The sequence below is a fragment of the Kogia breviceps genome, chromosome 12 (assembly GCF_026419965.1).
Source record: "Kogia breviceps isolate mKogBre1 chromosome 12, mKogBre1 haplotype 1, whole genome shotgun sequence".
NCBI lineage: Eukaryota > Metazoa > Chordata > Mammalia > Artiodactyla > Physeteridae > Kogia > Kogia breviceps.
This window is the reverse complement of record NC_081321.1, coordinates 34,919,426-34,941,728: the sequence shown is the minus strand read 5'-3', so window position 1 is coordinate 34,941,728 and position 22,303 is coordinate 34,919,426. Positions and strand designations below refer to the sequence as shown.

At 36.5% G+C, this 22,303-nt stretch overlaps 1 protein-coding gene across 9 annotated transcripts in view; it reads right to left on the bottom strand.

Moving 5' to 3' along the window:
- Positions 1-22,303, bottom strand: part of TMEM117 (transmembrane protein 117) — a 536,895-nt gene that overhangs the window by 229,839 nt on the left and 284,753 nt on the right. For 8 of the 9 annotated variants that reach the window (XM_059081600.2, XM_067009093.1, XM_067009097.1 and 5 more), the window contains one exon: positions 15,726-15,825. The exons of the other annotated variant lie outside the window; for it this stretch is intronic. In XM_059081600.2, coding sequence (XP_058937583.1) covers positions 15,726-15,825 — 100 coding nt within the window. The remainder of the gene's footprint in view (positions 1-15,725; positions 15,826-22,303) is intronic. 9 annotated transcript variants of the gene reach the window in all.

The following is a 22,303-nucleotide window of genomic DNA, read 5'->3' as shown; positions in this document are numbered from 1 at the left end:
AAGAATCAAATTAAAGCACATGGAGAATTGGGGGAGTGGGTCATTTGCTGGTAGGGGTGGATTGAAAGGAAGTTCACGTAGATGATACTCTATTAGAATAGGCAAAATGATGGCATGACTATTCTTCTCCATCTTATGAGCTGGAAGGAGGTGGGGGGTGCCTGTCCTGCTATCTGGAGAGGCAGATTTCTTGAATAATTTGAGCCAAAGCCAAGGCAGATGACATTGGTCAGCTTTTCAGCAAGGCTGGTACACATTCAGGGGAGTCTGCTGTGAGTTTCAGAAGTAAGCCAAGGCCAAAGTTGCTCAGTAAGAAGCCCAAATCAAGTCCTAGACACACCACTGGAGGCCAGGGAAAATTTACGGAGCACTTACATGGCCCTGTGGCAAGGTGTGTGAGAACAGCCCTCTCCCCACCCATTCTGCCTTCAGGCCTGCTTCTCTGTTGTATAGTCTCCCAGCAACGCAAGATTCTTTCCTCTGATTTCCCATCAGCCTTAATATCAGATGGTTATGACCCCATAGCACATGTCAAAATACTCTCACACCAAACTTCCTGGAATCACCTAAGAGAAATGGCCCCAAACTTGTCTGCATATTAGAACTCTGGAAACCTTTAAAAAATTCCACCACCCAGGTTACAGTCCAGACAATTTAAGTCCCTATCCCTGGGAGTGGGACATAGGCATCAGGGGTCTTTGAAGCTCCCCCAGGAGATTCCAATGTAAAGACAAATTTGTGAACCACTGCCTTAGGGAATGCATATAAAAAAATTGATTGGGGCTACCAACTAAACAATAAGCTTGGTTCATTGTATCTATTTAGAAACTGCCTCAGAGCTTTATAAATGTTGAAACCTTAATGATAGTTGCGTTCACTTTAAGAACTGCACAATATGCATAGTCATCAGGTATCCACCCGCACACCCTTTCCCTATGATGAACCAAAGCTAGTCAGTCAACAAATTTGGCATGAGCTCTAAGTCTCTCTGCACCCATGCTGGTAATGGCTAGCTTGACCTCAATAACAAGCATTTCATTAACACTTCAGAAAGTGTTACTGTGAAACTGTTTTTTGCCCACTTGAGCCTTCACTGTTCAGGTGAGATGAGCGCTAAGTGGTACAGGGACTCGGGATGTTCTCATCAGCTGTGATTAGAGCACAGGGAGCTCTTGTCTCCCCTGCACGTCGGTGGCTGTAACCAAACAGGGAGAACCTACTCTTAGAGGATGGATACGTTTAAGAGGTGTGATTGAGATGTTCCGAAATGGCACCTGCCCAAAGTTCACTCCTCACGCCCGTCTCTCCATTTTCGTGTCCTGTGTCAGTCTGCCACTTAATGAAAGCATGAAGCGGGTGGACAGTGGGCAGAATCGGTGTTGAAATTATAGCCTACATCTCATTCCTGGTATTTTTGCCCCAAACTGAATTTTTGTCGCCTCTTTGTGGGAATATGCTTCTGGTTCAACACAGCTACCCCCGACTGCACACCGTTTTATCTCATACCAGATGTCTCACAATGTACTAGAGTGGCCTGGCCCTTAGGGCATTGGAATTTGCAACTCCAGCATTTATTATTTATGTAAGTTTAACACAGAAAGCCACCGTCACTCATTAAAACCTCACCACAAATTGATGACTGAGGATACTCAAAGAAGGTGAGGAAGATCTGAACAGACCAAAAGATGGTGTAGGACAACAATTCCCACACAGCCTGAACACTCGCCAACCCAGCAAGTCTTGTGAAGGGCTGGCTAGGGCAAAGCACTTAGGAGACTCCTTTAAAAAGAGGAAATTATCGTTAAACGCAATGATATTAGAACTCCATTTTTACCATATTTAACATATTCTAATGATTACTCCATCACTCATTTGTTATTATCCTGTAGGTGTTTAGTGTGTATTTATTAAGTGAACAGATTAATGAATAAGGGAAGGAGCCCCTCAGAATTGTCTTGGGCTGCTAAAGGTCTGTAACTTTGCAGCATCAAAATTTGGTAAAATATTTAAAAATGACACAGAGAAAACTTATTTGATGAGTTGTATCATGTAAAAATATTTGTGAAAAAAAGGTAGCTTGAATGGAAACAAAAATATGATATCCACAGAAATATTGGGGCTAAAATACTACTAAAAATAGATTTGTACAATCATCCATTTAGCAGAATACACTGAGTTTCACAGGGCTTTTGACACTAGAGAACATATTTTCTCAAAAATATTATGGTCTATATCATCAGTTGGAGGTGTCAACAACTTCAGAAAGATACCAATGACAATACCATAGAGACTTTTAGGACCAGGAAAGTAAAGTACATGAACTGGTGCCAAGAATAATTATTCTGCTTGTTTATTTGTGTTCATATAATCAAAATAAGGGATTTGTAAAATATATATTTGCTTTACTACACATGGGTATATGTTATTTTTGTACTTTAGAAAAAAATGAATTTTTAAATGGTCTTTGAAAAGACATTTTATATCTCTACCAATATAGTAAATCCAATTTGTTGGTCAATAAATATTTCAACAATTTTATAATTTTAATTATACTTAGTCCTTTAATACTGAAAAGCATTGTATAATATGGTTGTAAAGTATAAGGTTACTATATAAATAAATACTCATTTAATGAATAAATGAGTTTAGATATCTAACATACGGTTACACAGAAAGTTGATTCATTTTGCAAATTTTTTATTGAAGTGAAATAAGATGCATTGCTTTTTTTTTTTAATGTGCACTCGGATTTGTCAAAAATCTTTCATTGATTCTGTCACCTCTAGTTGAAATTGAAAATGTCAAATAGAAATTAGGATAATTATAAGATAAGTCAAGGGAAAAAATACTCAGATCTTGAAAATTATTAGCTTTCATTTTTCTTTCAAAGCTACAGGTTCACAGTATCTTTCATGATATATTTTAAAACCTTTATTAGAGGTGCTATTCTTTTCAGTGAAAACATGGCATCTCTCCAGGTTTCCTGTTTCATCTCAAGCACTTGACTCATTTAGGCAATACTTCTCAAATATATTCTCTGCTTAGTAGTCAAGAACAATTTGGAATTTTTAAGTTGGCATATGTGATGTCCTAACTTTCTTTCTGTGAGCACTGGTCTGTTGCATTAAAGAAACTACTGATGTGAACTTAATCATCTGTTCTATTTGATATCTTCAGAAATATCAGAGGTCATTTATTGGATATTATACTTAATTAATCAGTTCCATTAGTACTGTATGCACAATTTACTCCTTTCCTTGTGCAACAGTATGTTCAGAAAGCTACATAAGATGTTTCACTGAGCAACTTGGTAGACTAGTGAAGGATACTGGAGTCAAGTTCAGGTCTGGGATAAACCTTAGCATATTTTGTCAGTCAAGACAAATGGAAGTTCTTTATTTCCAAATCAGCCTTCACATATATAAGAACAGAGAAGAATATATGCCAAACATAGTTTTACTTAATCATTCATTATCAAAATATTCCTTTTCTTCACTCAAATATTTCAGTCTCTTGAAATATGTAATAGTTTTTATGAAGCAACAAAAATAAAACATAAGTACTAGCACTTCATGTTATAAATTTCATTTTGATGTTTATAGAACATTTAGCTACAAATGTAACATACACTGTGAATATAAAAATATTTCTTGGGGCAAACAACTGCTAAAGGATAGCAATTTTATATAAACAAAACACTTAGCACTTCAAAAATCAGGAATTGAAGTATCTATCTTAAAAAGATTATATAAAGCTATTTTTTACATTCTTCCAGTCCCAGAAATAAGAGGCTTTCAACCACCTATATTTGTCAAAAGGGAACAGGAAAAAATATCTGAGTTTTCTAAAGTTTAAAAGTAATAGTTTGGCGAAGATGTGATGTACTATCATTTAGTACCTAAAAAGATATGCAACTCCCCTCTCCCAACTAATGACAAAATTGGACAAATTTTATTGACACACTGGCAGAAAAAAAGTATCAAACCAACTTCTACAGCTATATTCCATGTCTTGTTGATATCTATGATTAAATATTCCCAAGAAAACTATTTAGCTTGGCAAGATGGCATAGTAGTTGAAAGCACTGAAAACTCTGAAAACTAATTAAAATTTTACACACACACACACAACACACACACAACACACACACAAACATAAAATAGTGCTTGGCCCACAGGAATAGGCACTAAATAAAACATTTTAAAAATGTATAAGGGGAATAATCCAACTACTTCTAAAATGACTACAAAAAGAAGAACATAGCTTCTTTTTTGAGGTTCTGAGCTAATATTAACAACTGGTACCCATTTCATTATATTATTGACTTTCAGAGGAAAAAAATATCAATGTCCCCCAGCTTTTATTTAAACTTCAGGCAAATGACTGATAAATGGTGCTTTAAAAGGTGTGGAACATCATGTTAGAAAAATCATAACAAATGTGTGGACAAAAAGGAAACCTGCCTTGAGGAAGTATAAACCAGGTAATAGAATAAAGTGTAATGGAATTGAAAAATGCTAAAACTAAGCTGGGGATGGAAAAGATGAAAAGTGAGCATCTCCTGCCTCTAGTAGGGCTGTCTTTCTATAAGAGATGTGCTTAGTGTCTTTCACATCTTAATGCAGTTCAATCCAATACACTTCCCTGGTGCCTTTCATACACTTAGAATAATATATTGCATAAATTTTTAATAAATGAATATAAATTACATACAATATACCTATAAAATACTATGGAATTTCTGATAGAGATTGAGTTTAGGAGAGTTACAGCAGAGACAGAATTTGTGCTTCTATTCCTAAATATCTATATTCTATACTATAATCTATTTTACTCAGAAATCCTTTTTTTCATATCATATTCTGTTAGGACTTTAAAACTCTAAGATTCCTAAAAATTAAAAGACTCTGATCACCATTTGTGATGCTATCAGAAAACAGGAGGTTAGACTCTGTCTTATTAATTTTTTAGTAAGAACTTATTATTTTGAAGGAACATGAAACACAATGCTAAAATATTAATAGATACATTAAAATATTTATACACACAGAAGCAAAATGACCACATTTGATTCCCTCAAATTTTCTAATACATAAAAAAGAAATATAAAAAATTTCCTCTCTTATGTTCTCTGTTTCAATCAAATAATCAAACAAACTGACAATTTTTTCTGGCAATTATGGATGCCACTCAATCTAATGTCCTTGGGTTTTCTCAGTGTGGTAATCAATGTTGGTGATGTTGGTGTCCCACCCAGATCCCCTTCACTTACTGGTACACTCCACTCCCCAAGAACATAACACCTGCCCAGTGGGTCAAGCCAAGGATAGATTACCTGAGACCACATGACTACATCTTTGCTCTTCTCCTTCCCCATCTCTCTCTTGTTTCTCTCCTCTCCTTACAGATTTCCCTGAAGAGCATTTCCTCAATAAACCATGTGCCCACAAATCTCTGACACATGCTCTTTTTCTATGGTATCTCACTTAAGAGAGAATCTTTATAGAAAGATAGTATATTACTTATTTAAATGCTTGATCCAGTGTCCAACTTCACAGTATAAAATAGGGAAATGCAACATAAATTTACCAAATATGGGGTTAACTAATCAGAAAGTAGACTGCAACTACGAAATAGATTCAATGAACAGGCAGAGAAAGAGAGAAAAGAGAACATCTCAAAGTAATGCTGGGCTCTTGGGTCCAGCTCCAATGGTTTAATATCTAATTTGCCCCTTCCACTTGTCAAATATACTTGTTCAATGGGTTTGCTAACTATGATCCTTCTATTCAATATTTCACAGTTTAAATGCTCTTTTTTTATGAACTTCAGTAGAGCTATTATTGCTACTTTATTTCAGATATTAAATCAATTCAATTATGCTCTTTATTCTGTCATTTTTGAAATATCAGTGGAAAAGAAATAATTAGAAAACTGGCATTGATCATAATGTGAATTGAAAAACTCAATTCCAGACAGGATAACAAACTAGATATGATGTCAGTTATATTCCAGGTTATTGTTCACTGACAAACTTAGCATGTGCAGAACAGTCCACAAAATGGTGACATGTATAACAGAAAACTTAAAACTAAATAAACTATTACTAATTTGGTGAAATGAAAATAGCACAGATAATCACACTCCTTCCTTAGTAAGCATGAAATAAACATGGGACAATAGAAAAACTCACCAAATTTTAGGTATGTATTTATAATTACAAAATGTATTTCATATTTTCTATATTTAAGCTAGAAGGAATACTTTACTCCTGAATGCTGCAGAAATAGTTCCTCTCTCTATTCCGTTCTAGATTTGTAAATAAATACTAACCCAGAAGTATAAATTATTCTCAAGTATACACCATTCTTTAATCCTCTCTGCCTCTGTCCACTGAAGTTTAACCAATTTTCTGTCTTACATAGTACAGTAAAAGCTCTCTGCTTAAGTGGCTAAAGGGATATATCTCAACCTAGTTTCCTTCTGTTGCCCCCAGGAGCAAAACTATGCTCCTGAAAGCAACAATGACCACTCAAGGAATCATCTAGGGGGACCTGAGAGTCTCAATCTTTATTTTGTCAAAGAATGCAAAATTGTACAAAAGGTTACATCACCATTTAGGAGAATTACATCAACAAAAATGATACAAATGAACTTATTTACAAGACAGAAACAGACTCACAGACATAGAAAACAAACTTTTACGGTTACCAAAGGGGAAAGGACAGGGATTTATTTACAAGACAGAAACAGACTCACAGACATAGAAAACAAACTTTTACGGTTACCAAAGGGGAAAGGACAGGGAGGGATAAATTAGGAGTTCTGGATTAACATACCCACACTCCTATATATAAAAAAGATAACCAGCAAGGCCCTACTGTATAGCACAGGGGATTATATTCAATATCTTGTGATAACTTATAATGGAAAAGAATCTAAAAAAGAATATATATGTCATACTAAGTCAGTCAGACAGAGAAAGACAAATATCATGATATCACTTATATGTGGAATCTAAAAAAAGGGTACCAATGAACTTACCTACAAAACAGAAATAGAGTTACAGATTTAGAAAACAAACTTGTGATTACCAAGGGCATAAGGGGCAAGGGGAGGGATACATTGGGAGATTGGGATTGACATATGCACACACTACTATATATAAAATAGATAATTAATAAGGACCTTCTGTATAGCACAGAGAACTCTACTGAATACTCTGTAATGGCCTATATGGGAAAGAATCTAAAGAGTGGATATATATATATATATATATATATATATATATATATATATAAAACTGAATCACTTTGCTGTACACCTGAAACTAACACAACATTGTAAATCAACTATATTTCAATAAAAATTAAAAATACAATCTATTACATCCATTCAAGGGTGTTTCCTAGCATGTGTCCTCCTGGTTATGGAAACAAGCTAAGCAAGAGCAAATGCAGGGGAGGAGGAAGGGAGTTGATATCAAGGCACCTGGAACAGTACAGGTCTCATCCCTCCACATTTTCAATATTCTAGAATGCCCATTTTATAACACTAAGTCACAAAATTGAATGAGAAAAGAAGAAAGAGAACTTACTGCTTATGTGCTCTTATGATATATCTATTTATTCTTTCAATAAATATTTCTTGAGCACCGTTTACTTTTTTATGCCTGGTACTGTGTTGGGTGCTAGGAATACAATTGTGAACACAATTGACATTGTAACTCCACTCAAGAAGTTTATAGTCAAGGAAGGTAGAAAGAGTTTTCAGCTTTGCCTATTAAATAAACACAACCTTTTGAAACAAAGATATTAGCAACATAAATATGAATCAAAAAAATCTCTCTGAAGAAATGAAAAATGTGTGAAAAATAGGAAGGCAAAATTTTTCCCTCAAATATTTAGAGGGATAATGTAGTATTTACACATAAAACAGGCAAGATTAAAACAGAGAGGTAAGGGACCTCCAGGTGGTCCAGTGGTTAAGACTCCGTGCTCCCAATCAGAGAAAAAAAAGAAATAAAAGGAATCCAAATAGGAAAAGAAGAAGTAAAGCTGTCACTGTTTGCAGATGACATGATACTATACATAGAGAATACTAAGGATGCTACCAGAAAACTACTAGAACTAATCAATGAATTTGGTAAAGTAGCAGGATACAAAATTAATGCACAGAAATCTCTGGCATTCTTATACACGAATGATGAAAAATCTGAGAGTGAAATTAAGAAAACACTCCCATTTACCACTGCAACAAAAAGAATAAAATATCTAGGAATAAACCTACCTAAGGAGACAAAAGACTTGTATGCAGAAAACTATAAGACACTGATGAAAGAAATTAAAGATGATACAAATAGGTGGAGAAATATACCATGTTCTTGGATTAGAAGAATCAACATTGTGAAAATGACTATACTACCCAAAGTAATCTACAGATTCAATGCAATCCCTATCAAATTACCACTGGCAATTTTTACAGAACTAGAACAAAAAATTTCACAATTTGTGTGGAAACACAAAAGACCCCAAATAGCCAAAGCAATCTTGAGAACGAAAAATGGAGCTGGAGGAATCAGGCTCCCTGACTTCAGACTATACTACAAGGCCACAGTAATCAAGACAGTATGATACTGGCACAAAAACAGAAATATAGATCAATGGAACAGGGTAGAAAGCCCAGAGATAAACCCACACACATATGGTCACCTTATCTTTGATAAAGGAGGGAAGGATATACAGTGGAGAAAAGACAGCCTCTTCAATAAGTGGTGCTGGGAAAACTGGACAGCTACCTGTAAAAGTATGAAATTAGAACACTCCCTAACACCACACACAAAAATAAACTCAAAATGGATTAAAGACCTAAATGTAAGGCCAGACACTATCAAACTCTTAGAGGAAAACATAGGCAGAACACTCTATGACATAAATCACAGCAAGAACCTTTTTGACCCATCTCCTAGAGAAATGGAAATAAAAACAAAAACAAACCAATGGGACCTAGTGAAACTTAAAAGCTTTTGCACAGCAAAGGATACCATAAACAAGACCAAAAGACAACCCTCAGAATGGGAGAAAATATTTGCCAATGAAGCAACTGACAAAGGATTAATATCCAAAATTTATAAGCAACTCATGCAGCTCAATAACAAAAAAACAAACAACCCAATCCAAAAATGGGCAGAAGAACTAAATAGACATTTCTCCAAAGAAGATATACAGATTGCCATCAAACACATGAAAGAATGCTCAACATCAGTAATCATTAGAGAAATGCAAATCAAAACTACAATGAGATATCATCTCACACCGGTCAGATTGGCCATCATCAAAAACTCTAGAAAAAATAAATGCTGGAGAGGGTGTGGAGAAAAGGGAACACTCTTGCACTGCTTGTGGGAATGTAAATTGATACAGCCACTATGGAGAACAGTATGGAGGTTCCTTAAAAAACTACAAATAGAACTACCATACGACCCAGCAATCCCACTGCTGGGCATATACCCTGAGAAAACCATAATTCAAAAAGAGTCATGGACCAAAATGTTCATTGCAGCTCTATTTACGATAGCCAGGACATGGAAGCAACCTAAGTGTCCATCAACAGATGAATGGATAAAGAAGATGTGGCACATATATACAATGGAATATTTCTCAGCCATAAAAAGAAATGAAACTGAGTTATTTGTAATGAGGTGGATAGACCTGGAGTCTGTCATACAGAGTGAAGTAAGTCAGAAGGAGAAAAACAAATACCGTATGCTAACACATATATATGGAATCTAAGAAAAAAAAATGTCATGAAGAGATTAGTGGTAGGACGGGAATAAAACACAGACCTACTAGAGCATGGACTTGAGGATATGGGGAGGGGGAAGGGTAAGCGGTGACGATGTGAGAGAGTGGCAGGGACATATATACACTACCAAATGTAAATTAGATAGCTAGTGGGAAGCTGTCGCATAGCACAGGGAGATCACCTCTGTGCTTTGTGACCACCTAGAGGGGTGGGATAGGGAGGGTGGGAGGGAGGGTGATGCAAGAGGGAAGAGATATGGGAACATATGTATATGTATAACTGATTCACTTTGTTGTAAAGGAGAAACTAACACACTATTGTAAAACAGTTATACTCAAATAAAGATGTTAAAAAATAAAATAAATAAATAAAATTAAATTAAAAAAAAAATACTCCGTGCTCCCAATGCAGGGGGCCCGGGTTCAATTCCTGGCCAGGTAACTAGATCCTGCATGCTGTGACTAAAGATCCCCACACCACAACGAAGATGCTGCACGTGGCAATGAAGATTCCACGCGCTGCAACTGACACCCGGAGCAGAAAGTAAATAAATAAATATTTTTAAAAATAATAATAATAAATAAATAAAATAGAAGGGTAAAATATACTCTTAAAAACTTATTTTTTTCTAAAATCATATTCTTACTAGAGCTTCAGAAGAAAGAAACTAAGCAAATTTTAAAAGTTTATTTATTGTTCTAATACAACTACAATGGCTGTGTTTTATCAGTCCAAATGCATTTCCACATGAAGGTGTTGACTGAGCTTGTCTGGTTCTAATACATCTCCAGTTTCAGGAAGAAGAAAAAACCTGTTAAATTCACGTATAATTTTAAAAACAAATGATCACTATGTAACCGAGCAGGAACCTGGGAGGCCTTCCAAGAACAGAACCCCACCATGTCCTCTGCCTGCCTCTTGTTTGTCAAAAAACTTTAGTCTCATAGGCTTCCCTGAGTTCCAAAGAGTACATTTAATCAGAGAAGCAAGAAAATGCAGAAAGGAAAACAGGCACAAAGACAAAATAATCAGTTTAGCCCTTAAACAAAGTCAAGGACATTTAGTTCCTTCTCAAGGGCTATAGATAATATTCTGAGCTATGTCCTTTGAGCTGCTTTGCAGAGCCTGAAACCCCCACCAGGTGGAAGGAGTTAACTTCTTAACTCTTCCACCCACAAGCATGTGGACCCCAGACGGGTTGGAACCAGAAGGTTGATGATGTTAACTCCTGATTATCTCACCACCAACAAATCAGAATAATGTCCATGAGCTGGTCACACACCCCATAACCCCCCTCCCTTACCCTGTCTTTAAAAACTTTTCCCTGAAAAGCTTCGGGGAGTTTGGGCCTTATAAATACTATCTGTTTGGACTCCTCACTTGGTGCCCTGAAATAAACGCTGTACTTCCCTTCACCACAAGCTGGTGTCAGTAGATTGGTTTTACTGTGCACGGGCAAGCAGACCCAGGTTTGGTTCAGTAACAACTGTAATAACCTGAAATAAAGGCAAAGGCTATTGACAAAAATCTGAATTGTTTTACGAGTGTATGACATAACTCCATGGTGGAAGCTTCGCCAGTCGTGGCATATATACACAAAGGCCCACACACAATTCTGGGAATGATATGTCGAGACCAACCAAGGTCCCATGACTATTGGGAATTACAACACAGTATGTGGTTTTATGATGTAGGGTGTATGTAAAAGTTTTATGATGACTTTAGTGTTTACCATCAGAACTGTCTTCACTTTATTTGTAACCTCCTTCACCTCCCCAGAGCCATGAACTTCAAACCTGGAGTCTGATGTCCCTGTCACCATCATCATGAGCCATGTACCACTTACTGCTGTAAGAGAAAGCCATCAGAGCAGGAGGAATCAGGAGCTGGAGAAAGGGGATGATGATTAGGTACACATATACAGGAAGTGATTTTTCCCTCTGGTATTTAGTGAGGGGCAGAAGCAAGGGCCATCATGATGTCCTCAGGATCCCCTGCCACCTTAGACCTCAGCAGAGGCCATGACCACTGTCTTCCAAACGGGGGAGGTGGTCAAGCTGGAGCCATGTCCTGTGGAACAGCCAACCCTCCTTGGCTCTTTGCTTAATGGCACAGAGCATGGGCAAACATGGGGCTACGTGGCAATGGTGTCACATGAGACACCCAGCATTTTTGCTTTCTGCGTGTCCTCGTGATAGAGCTCGTCTCTGCAACTCTTAACAGAAAGGGCCAGCTCAATGATGAATTACCTCACTGGTCATTTTATGTATTTCTTTTATGCTAATTTTAAAAAAGTCTATTTGACAAAAAAATTAGTAACTTGAACCCTGACATATACTTATAGCCTTCTGTACAAGGCATACCACTGAGCCCGGAAAAGTCAGGACTGCCAGGGAACTGAACCTAGCAGAGCTTGACACTCGGTAGTGTGAGGGTCATAGATTTTTGTCAGATTGGTTGACATCAGCCTTGCCTGTGGATCACATCAGTTCTGATGTGCCTTTTAAAACCAAGGAAAATTTCTGAATTATTTCCACCAAAGAAAAAGCCTCTATTTCTGAACTGCATTGAAAGGCACGCTTTTATTGGAAATGTAAATAGTCCGTTGGTTTTCCACAAGGGTCACCATCATTGGTATTCATTTCATGATGAGAATTCTATGGAGAAATGAAGGTCAAAGCGTCCTTAGACTCCTCTCATGAGGAAAACTATTATTTTAAAAAAAATGTTATCAATGACACATATGTAGACATATAAATATTTATATGGAAACGTAATGCCTAGTCAGTGAATAGAAATGGGAATAGAAATGATGTGCTCTGGGAATCCTCCCTGTGTAACTGTACTTTCAAATCAGGAGAGAACTGTTTCTTTTGCCATTTCTATCCCTGTGGCTAATGGGGAAAGGTCAGTTTTTCAGATCACATAAGCAGAAAGGGATTTTGATTCTTCCTCAGTTTGCAGAAAGGAACAGATGAGAGGCCCCAGAAGGTTTGCTGGGTTAAACCTATAACATAGTTTTCTTGACCCTCAATCTAGTCCTACTTCTGTGGTATTGGAAGTATTGGTTGGAGCAGTAATCTATGGTATGGGAAAAGGTAAAAAGTTATCAGGTTAGTTAGTAGAAATAGAAGGCATTAAAGTAGTAAATTTAGGAGAAACTCTGAAGGTAAGACAGAGGATGGAGAGAGAGAAAGACTACAGATTGAACTGTGGAATTATTGGTATTCCCCTAAACCATAAGAGTAGGGCAGAAGAGTGCATGGTAAAAATCCAACCAGGAAGGGTTAAAGGTCTTTGGTCAAAGCTGTACTATGCATTTGCCTCTCAATGCTGCCTAGGCATTGGACCCCACCTTATGGTTCAAAAGAAAAATAGCCTAATTTTAAAAAATAATAATATAACCAATAAATAGGGGCAGAGCTATATATGGCCTACTTTCCCACTGTTTTGTGGGAAAGTCTGGGGAGAAATTGGGCGGAATTTGGCTACAAATAAATAATGATGTCATCATAGGAAAGAAAATGATTTAGGTATCAAATGGCTGACTTGAGCCTGAAAACTCCAGAGCAGCTCTTAGGTTTTGTGGGTCTGCTGCTTCTACCCTGACTTTGATCAAGATCCGTATCAGGCAGAAGTAAGGAAGCAATGTACTATATTGGTTTAGTCTGCTCTATCATGGGCGATAGGAAAGAAACTCCAGATGCTGTGAACCCCAGGCCTGGGATAAGGTGGGATTCTCATGCTCCTGGAGCTTCACAGAAGAGACAGGAAGTCTGGGAAGCCTAAGGTTTATATCAATGACCTGCCTTTGCCATTACTTCAAGGAACTGGGCCCAGTCAAGAGGATGGGGTTCCAAAAACATGAACAATAACAATAAAGCACTTATACCTCCCTTACATGTCAGCATTTTAAGTCCTGCTCTAGGACCACACGTTTAATCATCACAAAAAAACCTGTAGCATCAGTAGGAGCTAGTAATCCCTTTTAAGAAATGTGCAGACTAAGGTTCAAAGGATTGTACATTATTTGTGGAAGGTCAAACCATAGGTGGCAAGTCAGAGAATCCAAATTTCTGAACTCTTGTTCCAGTTCTCTTTTTCATTTCAGTAAGTAGAGCCATCATAAAATGGAGTCAAAATCATAATCCACAATTAATGCAGAGATTTCCAAAAGGCATTGTCTCAAATTTTAAGGAAATGACAAGCTTAAAGTTCATATATTTCCTTTTAAATAGTTTTTCCCAATGGAAATAGATGAGGCAGCCTGGTCTTAATGTCTGGCTTATTCTCACTGCTATTTCTAATGATTACAAGAAATAACATCTTCAAATTTCGCTTTAAAGTTAACAAAATGGAATGCATCTGGTAATTTGTTCTGGCAACATTCTAAAATTGAACAGAGGTGGGAGGGAGCTCAAAAACAGGCTAGACAAACTCTTTTATGGTTACTTGATACTCTTGCAGGATGATGACAGTAGTAGCAGTTAAGATACAACTGCTTCCTGTACCCTGAAAACACCTGTTCCAGGTAAGAAGCAAAGCTATCAATAGAAGTGGCAGTAACTGTTGTGAGAATCTCCCTGCAGTATCAGAAACACATCTGTAGCTGCATGTCCCTGCCAAATCGTGTTTGGTTTGGGCATTATCTGTCTTTTGATAAGTCCTCTCATTTTCAAGTAAATGAATTTGAATAAAGCTACTTAGGATTAACTACACTTATGAAAGGTGTCAATGAAGGTTAAAGTGTTCCTTTTTTATGAGAGTTACACTCTTTGCACTCTGAAACTCTTCTGTAAACTTACAGGACCTAGGGCCTTTAAGCTACATATTGTCTTTAATTAACTCAATGATTAGAAACAGAAGTTACTCTCCTGGCAGATGAACTCAGCATGAAACATGGTTTGTCTAATTGTTGCAGACCTATAGTAATAAAGACTGATAATGCACAAAAGAGATTAAAACAGACAACTCTCAGAACTCCTTAGTTACCATTAAGTTAGTAGGTTCAGTGAGGAAAACAAATGTAGAAAACTATTTTTTAAGTCCTTAAAGAATGTTTCATATGGTCTTCTGAGACAAGCCATACAGCATTTCTTACCTGAAAAGTGTAAATGTCAAAAAACAACAAGCAGACAATCTTCACAAAATTATTTAGAACTTCACAGGAAAGAATTTTCCACTAATTTTATGAATATGTCTATGTTTGTATGCCACACATATGTGCATATGTTTACGTTTTGGTACATACACATATATACGCATTTTATAAATAAATATATCCTGGTAGACAGTCATTAGTATTAAAATTGTATTGACGTTTTTTCCTGAGGTAAATAGATATTGCATATAATCTCTAGATTTGTCCACATTCATGAATTTGTTCCCCTTAAAACAGAGGTAACTATTTTGCTCTAAACCGTGAAAAGCAGTGTGTATCCAATAAAATCCAATTCACATTAGTTGAGAAAATGAAACTATCTCTCTCCTCCTTGGGAGGACAGAGGAATGATATAACAAAACAAAGAGCACGGCTGTGTCATAAAGGGGCTGGAGATCAGGATGCTGGGCTGACAGGCACATGAACAGTTAGAGCTCAGCATTTCCTGTGACTTGTTGCTTGAAAAACCGGGGATAACTGGACTTGGATTATCTAACAAACCAGTTACTGAAATGACTGTACGTTCAAATTTTGTGAAATAAATGAGACTTTCTCATGTTTGAGGGCTTTGCACAAATGCAATAATGCGAACCATGAAAACAAGATCCTTTTTCTTTTACTTTGGAATGTTATTTGACATGTAATATGAAATAAAATAATTCATGAAGTTATTTGTTAAAAAAAAAAAGTAGTGTGTATCCAACATTACGAACATGTCTTCCATCTGACATTTGAAATGGGTGAAGTTAAAATTTCTTACCATCCAAGCTGTGACAAAGTCCCCCATCCAGGTCCCTACTGCAGCTAATTTCATGAAACTTTCATTTCGGATGCCCATATAGTCTGTAATGATATATGCTCTGTGGAAACAAACACACAAGACATTGTCCGGACTCAGAGAGCCATATAGACAAAGCTTTCTGGTTCAGCAACACGCAAAGGGTCTTTTTCCCCTTTCCACAAGCTTTCTTGCTTTCATCTCATCATCTATGCTCACTAATCTGAAAGGCTAGGAGGAGCTCTGAGGGTGTCTGGGTCAGTTCCAATTAGATTTGAAGACTGACTGTGACTATACCAATTACCACGTACCTTTTCTTTTTGAGTTATACGACTGACAATAGCTTTTGGAAAATCAAACAGAAATACTCAGCAAGGGCATAATTTCACACTCACTCAAGTATGAGGAGCGCAGAAACAATTCCTGAATTAGAGTAACTTGAAAGGAAGAGAAGTGCTCACTTTCCTTCAGTTCTGTCGAGTCAGAACTATTGAAAAGGTGGCGGGAATAGGCTTTAGGTATAATATCATATCTGAATAATGTTCAGAAGAATATCAAGATTAGAGAAAATTTTCCACACAGTGAAGTGATGTAAAAATTGACTCAAATATACGTGGTTTAAATTATTACTTAAATAGCAATAACCAGAAGACTTCATTTCATCACTCTTTTTACATAGCTAATTCTTGTTTGCTTGCTATATAACACCAATTCATATGCCTCACAGCTCAAAGAGAGATTCAAAGGTACACCCAATCATTAAATACAAGTAATAAGACCATGCTTATTGTTTATCAAGCATTTTCATTTTTTTGTTTGATAGTCAAGAAAATTCTAAGTATCATTTTTACCATCTTGTAATTTCTCTGAGAAAACTGGGACTCAAAGAGATCACTTAACCTGCTCAATCAATACCACATAACAAATGAATGGTAGCTAGGAACCAAATTTGTCTCTCTAAATTTTTAATGCTAAGTTTTTCACTCAGATTTCTTTTATTTTTTTTTTAATATATTGGGGTTAGTTGCTAGGTTTCTTTTCCTTTAAGTTTTGTTCCTTTTCTTAAACATGATAATACCTGTATAACTTAGAGTACCAGTTAAACATGACTCTTCTTAGATTAACTTCATTTTTTAACTTTTTATTTCATATTGAAGTATTAACTTTGAAACAATATGCAGTAGAGAATGATATGTTTGTTAGTTATCTATTGAAACTATGAAGAAGCACATTTTCAAAGTGGCTGAGAGTTAAACCATTTCCAATTCAGTTATTTTTTCCACAGTTATTTCAGATTTTTTAAAATCCATAATATAAACAGATATTTACATAGTTTTTTAACAACAAAAAAAAACTTATGAATTCTTAAAACAATTCTTTTTCCACATGCATCATTCTTTGGAGGGGCTATGTAAATATCTTAAAGTCTATGGAGGGGCTATGTAAATATCTTAAGGTCTCATCTCAAAATTCTGGGTCTCTAATTCTATGTGCTTCCATAATAGCCAAAAATTTTTTAGCTACCATAAACTGTATGCTAGCAATGTTCTAGAGATTGTTATTAGCACTTTGAAAACTGAATCTCCATCAACGTTCATATCAGAAAAGTGAAATGTTTTGTTATTCCTGTTTCACAGATATGGAATTAAGGCTTTAGAGAGTTTTTGCAACTTTCTCAAGGTCAAGCATCTAGTAAATGGACAAGATTTGAATCTAAATTTGATTGACTCCCAAATCCAAGCACTTAACCACTGTGCTATACCTTCTTCCTACAAGTGTTAGTAGAGATATAAAAAACACAAAGAATATCTCTGTTCCCCAGTATTTTAGTAAGACAGTGACAATCAAGAATTACTTCCTGTGAATATAATTCATAATAAGAAGTCAAGAGTCATATCCAGAAGCTACAACTCCCCAGAGCTACCATTAGGTTTTGGACTCCCACTTATACTGAGTTCATCCATCTAAGCAGTTCTTGGGCAGTGAGCTCAGTGTACTATGGAGTATTAGCTCTGTTAATTGCCCAGCTTTTTAAATGACACCTATTTTGAAGATTTTGTTCAGTGATACATCTCTACCTGTCCACTCTGTCGATTAATTCTAGAATACATTGGGCTAGGGTAGAAATTTCCGGCTACATCCTTTGTGGTTGTATAGATGTGTGTAAGAGAAGGCATCATTCTTCTATTTCAGTATCTAAAAATAGGCATGAGATGGTAAGCATGCAACAGACCAATGATCCAGCCAAGAACAACTAAAAGATCTAAACAAAATATAAAAGTCACTCCCAAAATCCGCTTAAAGGCATCTGAGATCTGATGAAGCAATGAGGACAAGAAAAACCAAGATACCAGATTGGAGAGAATTGTGGAAAGGTTATCTATACTATATTTTCTCTGAAGACATTAACTGATTCTGTGTGCAAGGCAAGAGGAGGAGGATCTGGGGTTTTCCTGGGCAGAGGGTGGTCTCAGTGGGTTAGAGGGGCAACATTTGAAATTTAAGGAGCCAAGATTCTTGTGAGAAAAGAGAGGCCCAGAAGAGAGCACGATACACAGTTGGTTGCCCTTTCAAGACATTTACCAAATTATGAACTTGAACACTGGGGATGCTGAGAGACTAAGCAGAAAGTCTCTGTAAAGTATAGCAGAGGTTTGGCAACTTCCCCATGCTGAGGAAACTATTATAGTTCAGAGCCTGCTAGAGAGAATGGCCCAAGATATACAGGGGTATGGCAGGCTAGAGAAAACCAGAGATGGACGGGTCCTTGATGAAACTGTAAATCAGTCCTTACCCAGTCCATTCCATGACTGAATTAAAGTGATCAGCTTCTATTCTTTCCAACTAACAGAGGAAACAGTGAACCTTTTCGGGAAGAATAAAGTATCACCTAGATCCTCTATACATTTTTAGGTATAAAATCCATCATTCACTCAAAAATTACTAGGATGTTAAGAAACAGGTTCCCATCACTGAAAACCATGAGAGAAAACAATAGCTAAAACTAGATAATAAGCTCCAGGAGGACTGGGAGTTATTTTAGCTAATTTTTTTCACTGTTAACTCCCCAGAACCTAGAGCACTGCCTGAAAATAGTAAGTGATCAATAAACATCTGCTAAATGTATGAATTAACAAAGTGACCCAAGTTATTCGTATTTATTGATATATTACATAGGTAAACCTATGTATATTAAACCCTAGAAACAGCAATAAAATAAGATTGAATTATGAAGAACTTTACCACAGAGAAAACCATTAAATATGTTTTTAAATTGTTTTGTGTTTTAACTTCTCCAACTACATTTGTATTTCCTTGATTGCAGAATAACTGTCCTGTATTCATCTAGAAAGATATGTCAGCACAAAATAGGGGAATGTCCCTCCTGTGTGGCTGTGGGCACATGGTGAGTACTGGCCATGATAATGCAGGGGAGATGGCACAGAGAATTTATGAATTAATTAATATATTTAAAAGTGAAGAGTGAGGGCTTCCCTGGTGGCGCAGTGGTTGAGAATCCGCCTGACGATGCAGGGGTCACGGGTTCGTGCCCTGGTCCGGGAAGATCCCATATGCCGCGGAGCAACTAAGCCCGTGAGCCATGGCCGCTGGGCCTGCGCGTCCGGAGCCTGTGCTCCGCAACGGGAGAGGCCACAGCAGTGAGAGGCCCGCATACCACAAAAAAAAAAAAAAAAAAAAAAAAAAAAGTGAAGAGTGATATATAAAATTTAGTAGTTATTCTAGACATTTCTCCAAAGAAGCCATACAGATGACCAACAGGCACATGAAAATATGCTCCACATGGCTAATTATTAGAGAAATGCAAATCAAAACTACAGTGAGTTATCACCTCACACCAATCAGAATGGCCATCCTGAAAAAGTCTACAAATAATAAGTGCTGGAGTGGGTGTAGAGAAGAGGGAACCCTCCTACACTGTTGGTGGTAATGTAAATTGATACAGCCACTATGGAGAACAGTATGGAGGTTCCTTAAAAACTAAAAAATAGAGCTACTATATAATGCAGCAATCCCACTCCTGGGCATATATCCAGAGAAAAACATGGTTCGAAAGGATACATGCACCCCAATGTTCACTGCAGTGCTATTTACAATAGCCAAGACATGGAAGCAACTTAAATGTCCTAAATGGATAAAGATGGATGGATATATATATACACAATGGAATACTACTCAACCATTAAAGAGAATGAAATAATGCCATTTGTAGCAACATGGATGGACCTGAAGATAATCATGCTAAGTAAGTCAGAGAAAGACAAATATAATAGGACATAGCTTATATGCAGAATCTAAAAAAATTGATACAAATAAACTTATTTACAAAACAGAAGCAGACTCACAGACATAGAAAACAAACTTATGGTTACCAAAGGAGAAAGGTGGGGGGGGGATAAATTGGGAGTTTGGGATTAACATATACACACCACTGTATTTAAAATAGATAACCAACAGGACCTACTGTATAGCACAGGGAACTCTGCTCAATAATCTGTAATAACCTAAATGGGGAAAGAATTTGAAAAGGAAGAGATAAATGTATATGTATAACTGAATCACTTTGCTGTACACCTGAAACTAACAATACTGTAAATCAACTACAGTCCCAAATAAAATAAAAGCTATTTTTAAAAAGATACATTGTACCAAAAAAATTTAGTAGTTATTCTTAATTTTGCTGTTTTGGACAAATGTAAAGAAGAATTACAAATATGCAGACCTGCCATAAAAACTTTCAACCACTAGTTCACTGATTTGCACATTCATTAACATTTAACAATACTTCTTGCTCAGGTTGTAAAGGACAGAGTGTGCATATATTTATATCAGCAATTTTGGCCAGTTTGAATATCACATTAGACTCTGAAAATGTGAAGTTGTGGAGTTTATATACACAACAGTTTAAATTTTAGTTGCTAGGAGGCACCATTAAAATTTTAGTTTCGTTCAGAATTTTAGCTAATTATTTCAACTCTTCATACATCTTTTGTTTGTTTTGCTTTGAGCTTTAGCTGGCTTTCTACGCTTAGATCTAGAAAAGCTTGCAGTCTTACCAGCCTTCCAGGTAAGTATTTATTGTTGATATTTTCTTTAAAGATCCTAAACGAATTTCTTTTCAAGCTACAACTTCAGTTTGTTTTTCTTGAGATTTCAAGCTTAACTGTCAAATCCATAACATATGTGTGTAAACGTCAACAGGATCTTGGAAAGGTTCATAATTATCATAACAACCTGAAAACATGAGCTACTAAGCCTACTGTAACTAGTGAAATCTATGTGCTAAATGGCCATAAACTAAACAGACTCTAACATGGGCTAAATAGTCGATGAAATGATAATATAATGAATTGGCCTTACAGGTGAGAGTCTTGAGCACTAGAAACCAAGACTCCAGTTTACTTCAGTCTATTACTTATATGTAAGTAGATGCAGTTAATGTCAGGTGATTTAGGAGCTGAATCTCTAAAAGTTTAACAAGAGGCAGTAAATATAGATCACCAAACCAGTATGGATTCATGTTTCACTGAAGACCCATCTGTGGTCAGCTGGATTCATAATGTCACAGCTGTCTCTCTCAGCCATGTTCGGGCAACATAAACAAGATTGGGGGCTTCATACACAAGTAAATCATGGACAAGAAGTTGACTTACCTGCATTAAACACAATGAAACTCAAGCAAAAACTCAATGTTATTAAGGCTTGAGGTGAAAATCTGTCACTATAAAATGCCAGAAATTAAACCTAGATTTATTATATTAACGTTTCTCAATCTTTTCACTTGTAATGAAATGATTAATAGCCTTTAATCCAGTCACTTGTTCAACTGTTATCCAAATAAACACATTTTAGTATTTCTGCTCAAAATAGCTAGTTTTTGACTATTGAAAGACTTTGATAGAGCTCAGTACATGTGTATGGACCTTCCAGGCAAGACCTAGGGTATGAAGTACAGAGCAAGATCCTTTGGAAGGTGACAAATGTCACAGACAATTGTTAGAAGGAGGCTGGAGTGATCAAAATTGCATCTGGACCCAAAAATGCTTACAGATAAAATACCAATGCAAATTCCCCAACTTTAGTCATTCATTCCCTCTAACTTCTATAAAGAAGACATATACAAGACTACAGATGGAGTTTTCATTGGACAAATCCATCCTGATTGTTAACACATACACACATCAACTCTTCCTTTCATTTTTGTCTTGCTTAAGCCCATTCAATGAAATTCGTTTGTAGTAGATACAGAAACCTTACTATAACATCAATTCCTCCCTGTCTTTTACCCTCAACATTTGGTTAACCACTGAGGTTACTTCTGAAAGGGCCTCAAATCTATGCTGTTTTTCTGTTATCACCACTACCAGTGTCTTAACTCTGTTCATAACCATCTCTAATCTGAATTACACAATAACCTCCTATTTCCCTGTGATTATCCTCACTTCACTATAGATTCTTTACTGCCACTATGGTAACTTCTGGAGAATTAATATGGTGTACTAGAAGAGCAAGAGTCCTGGAACCAGAAAGTATTAGGTTTG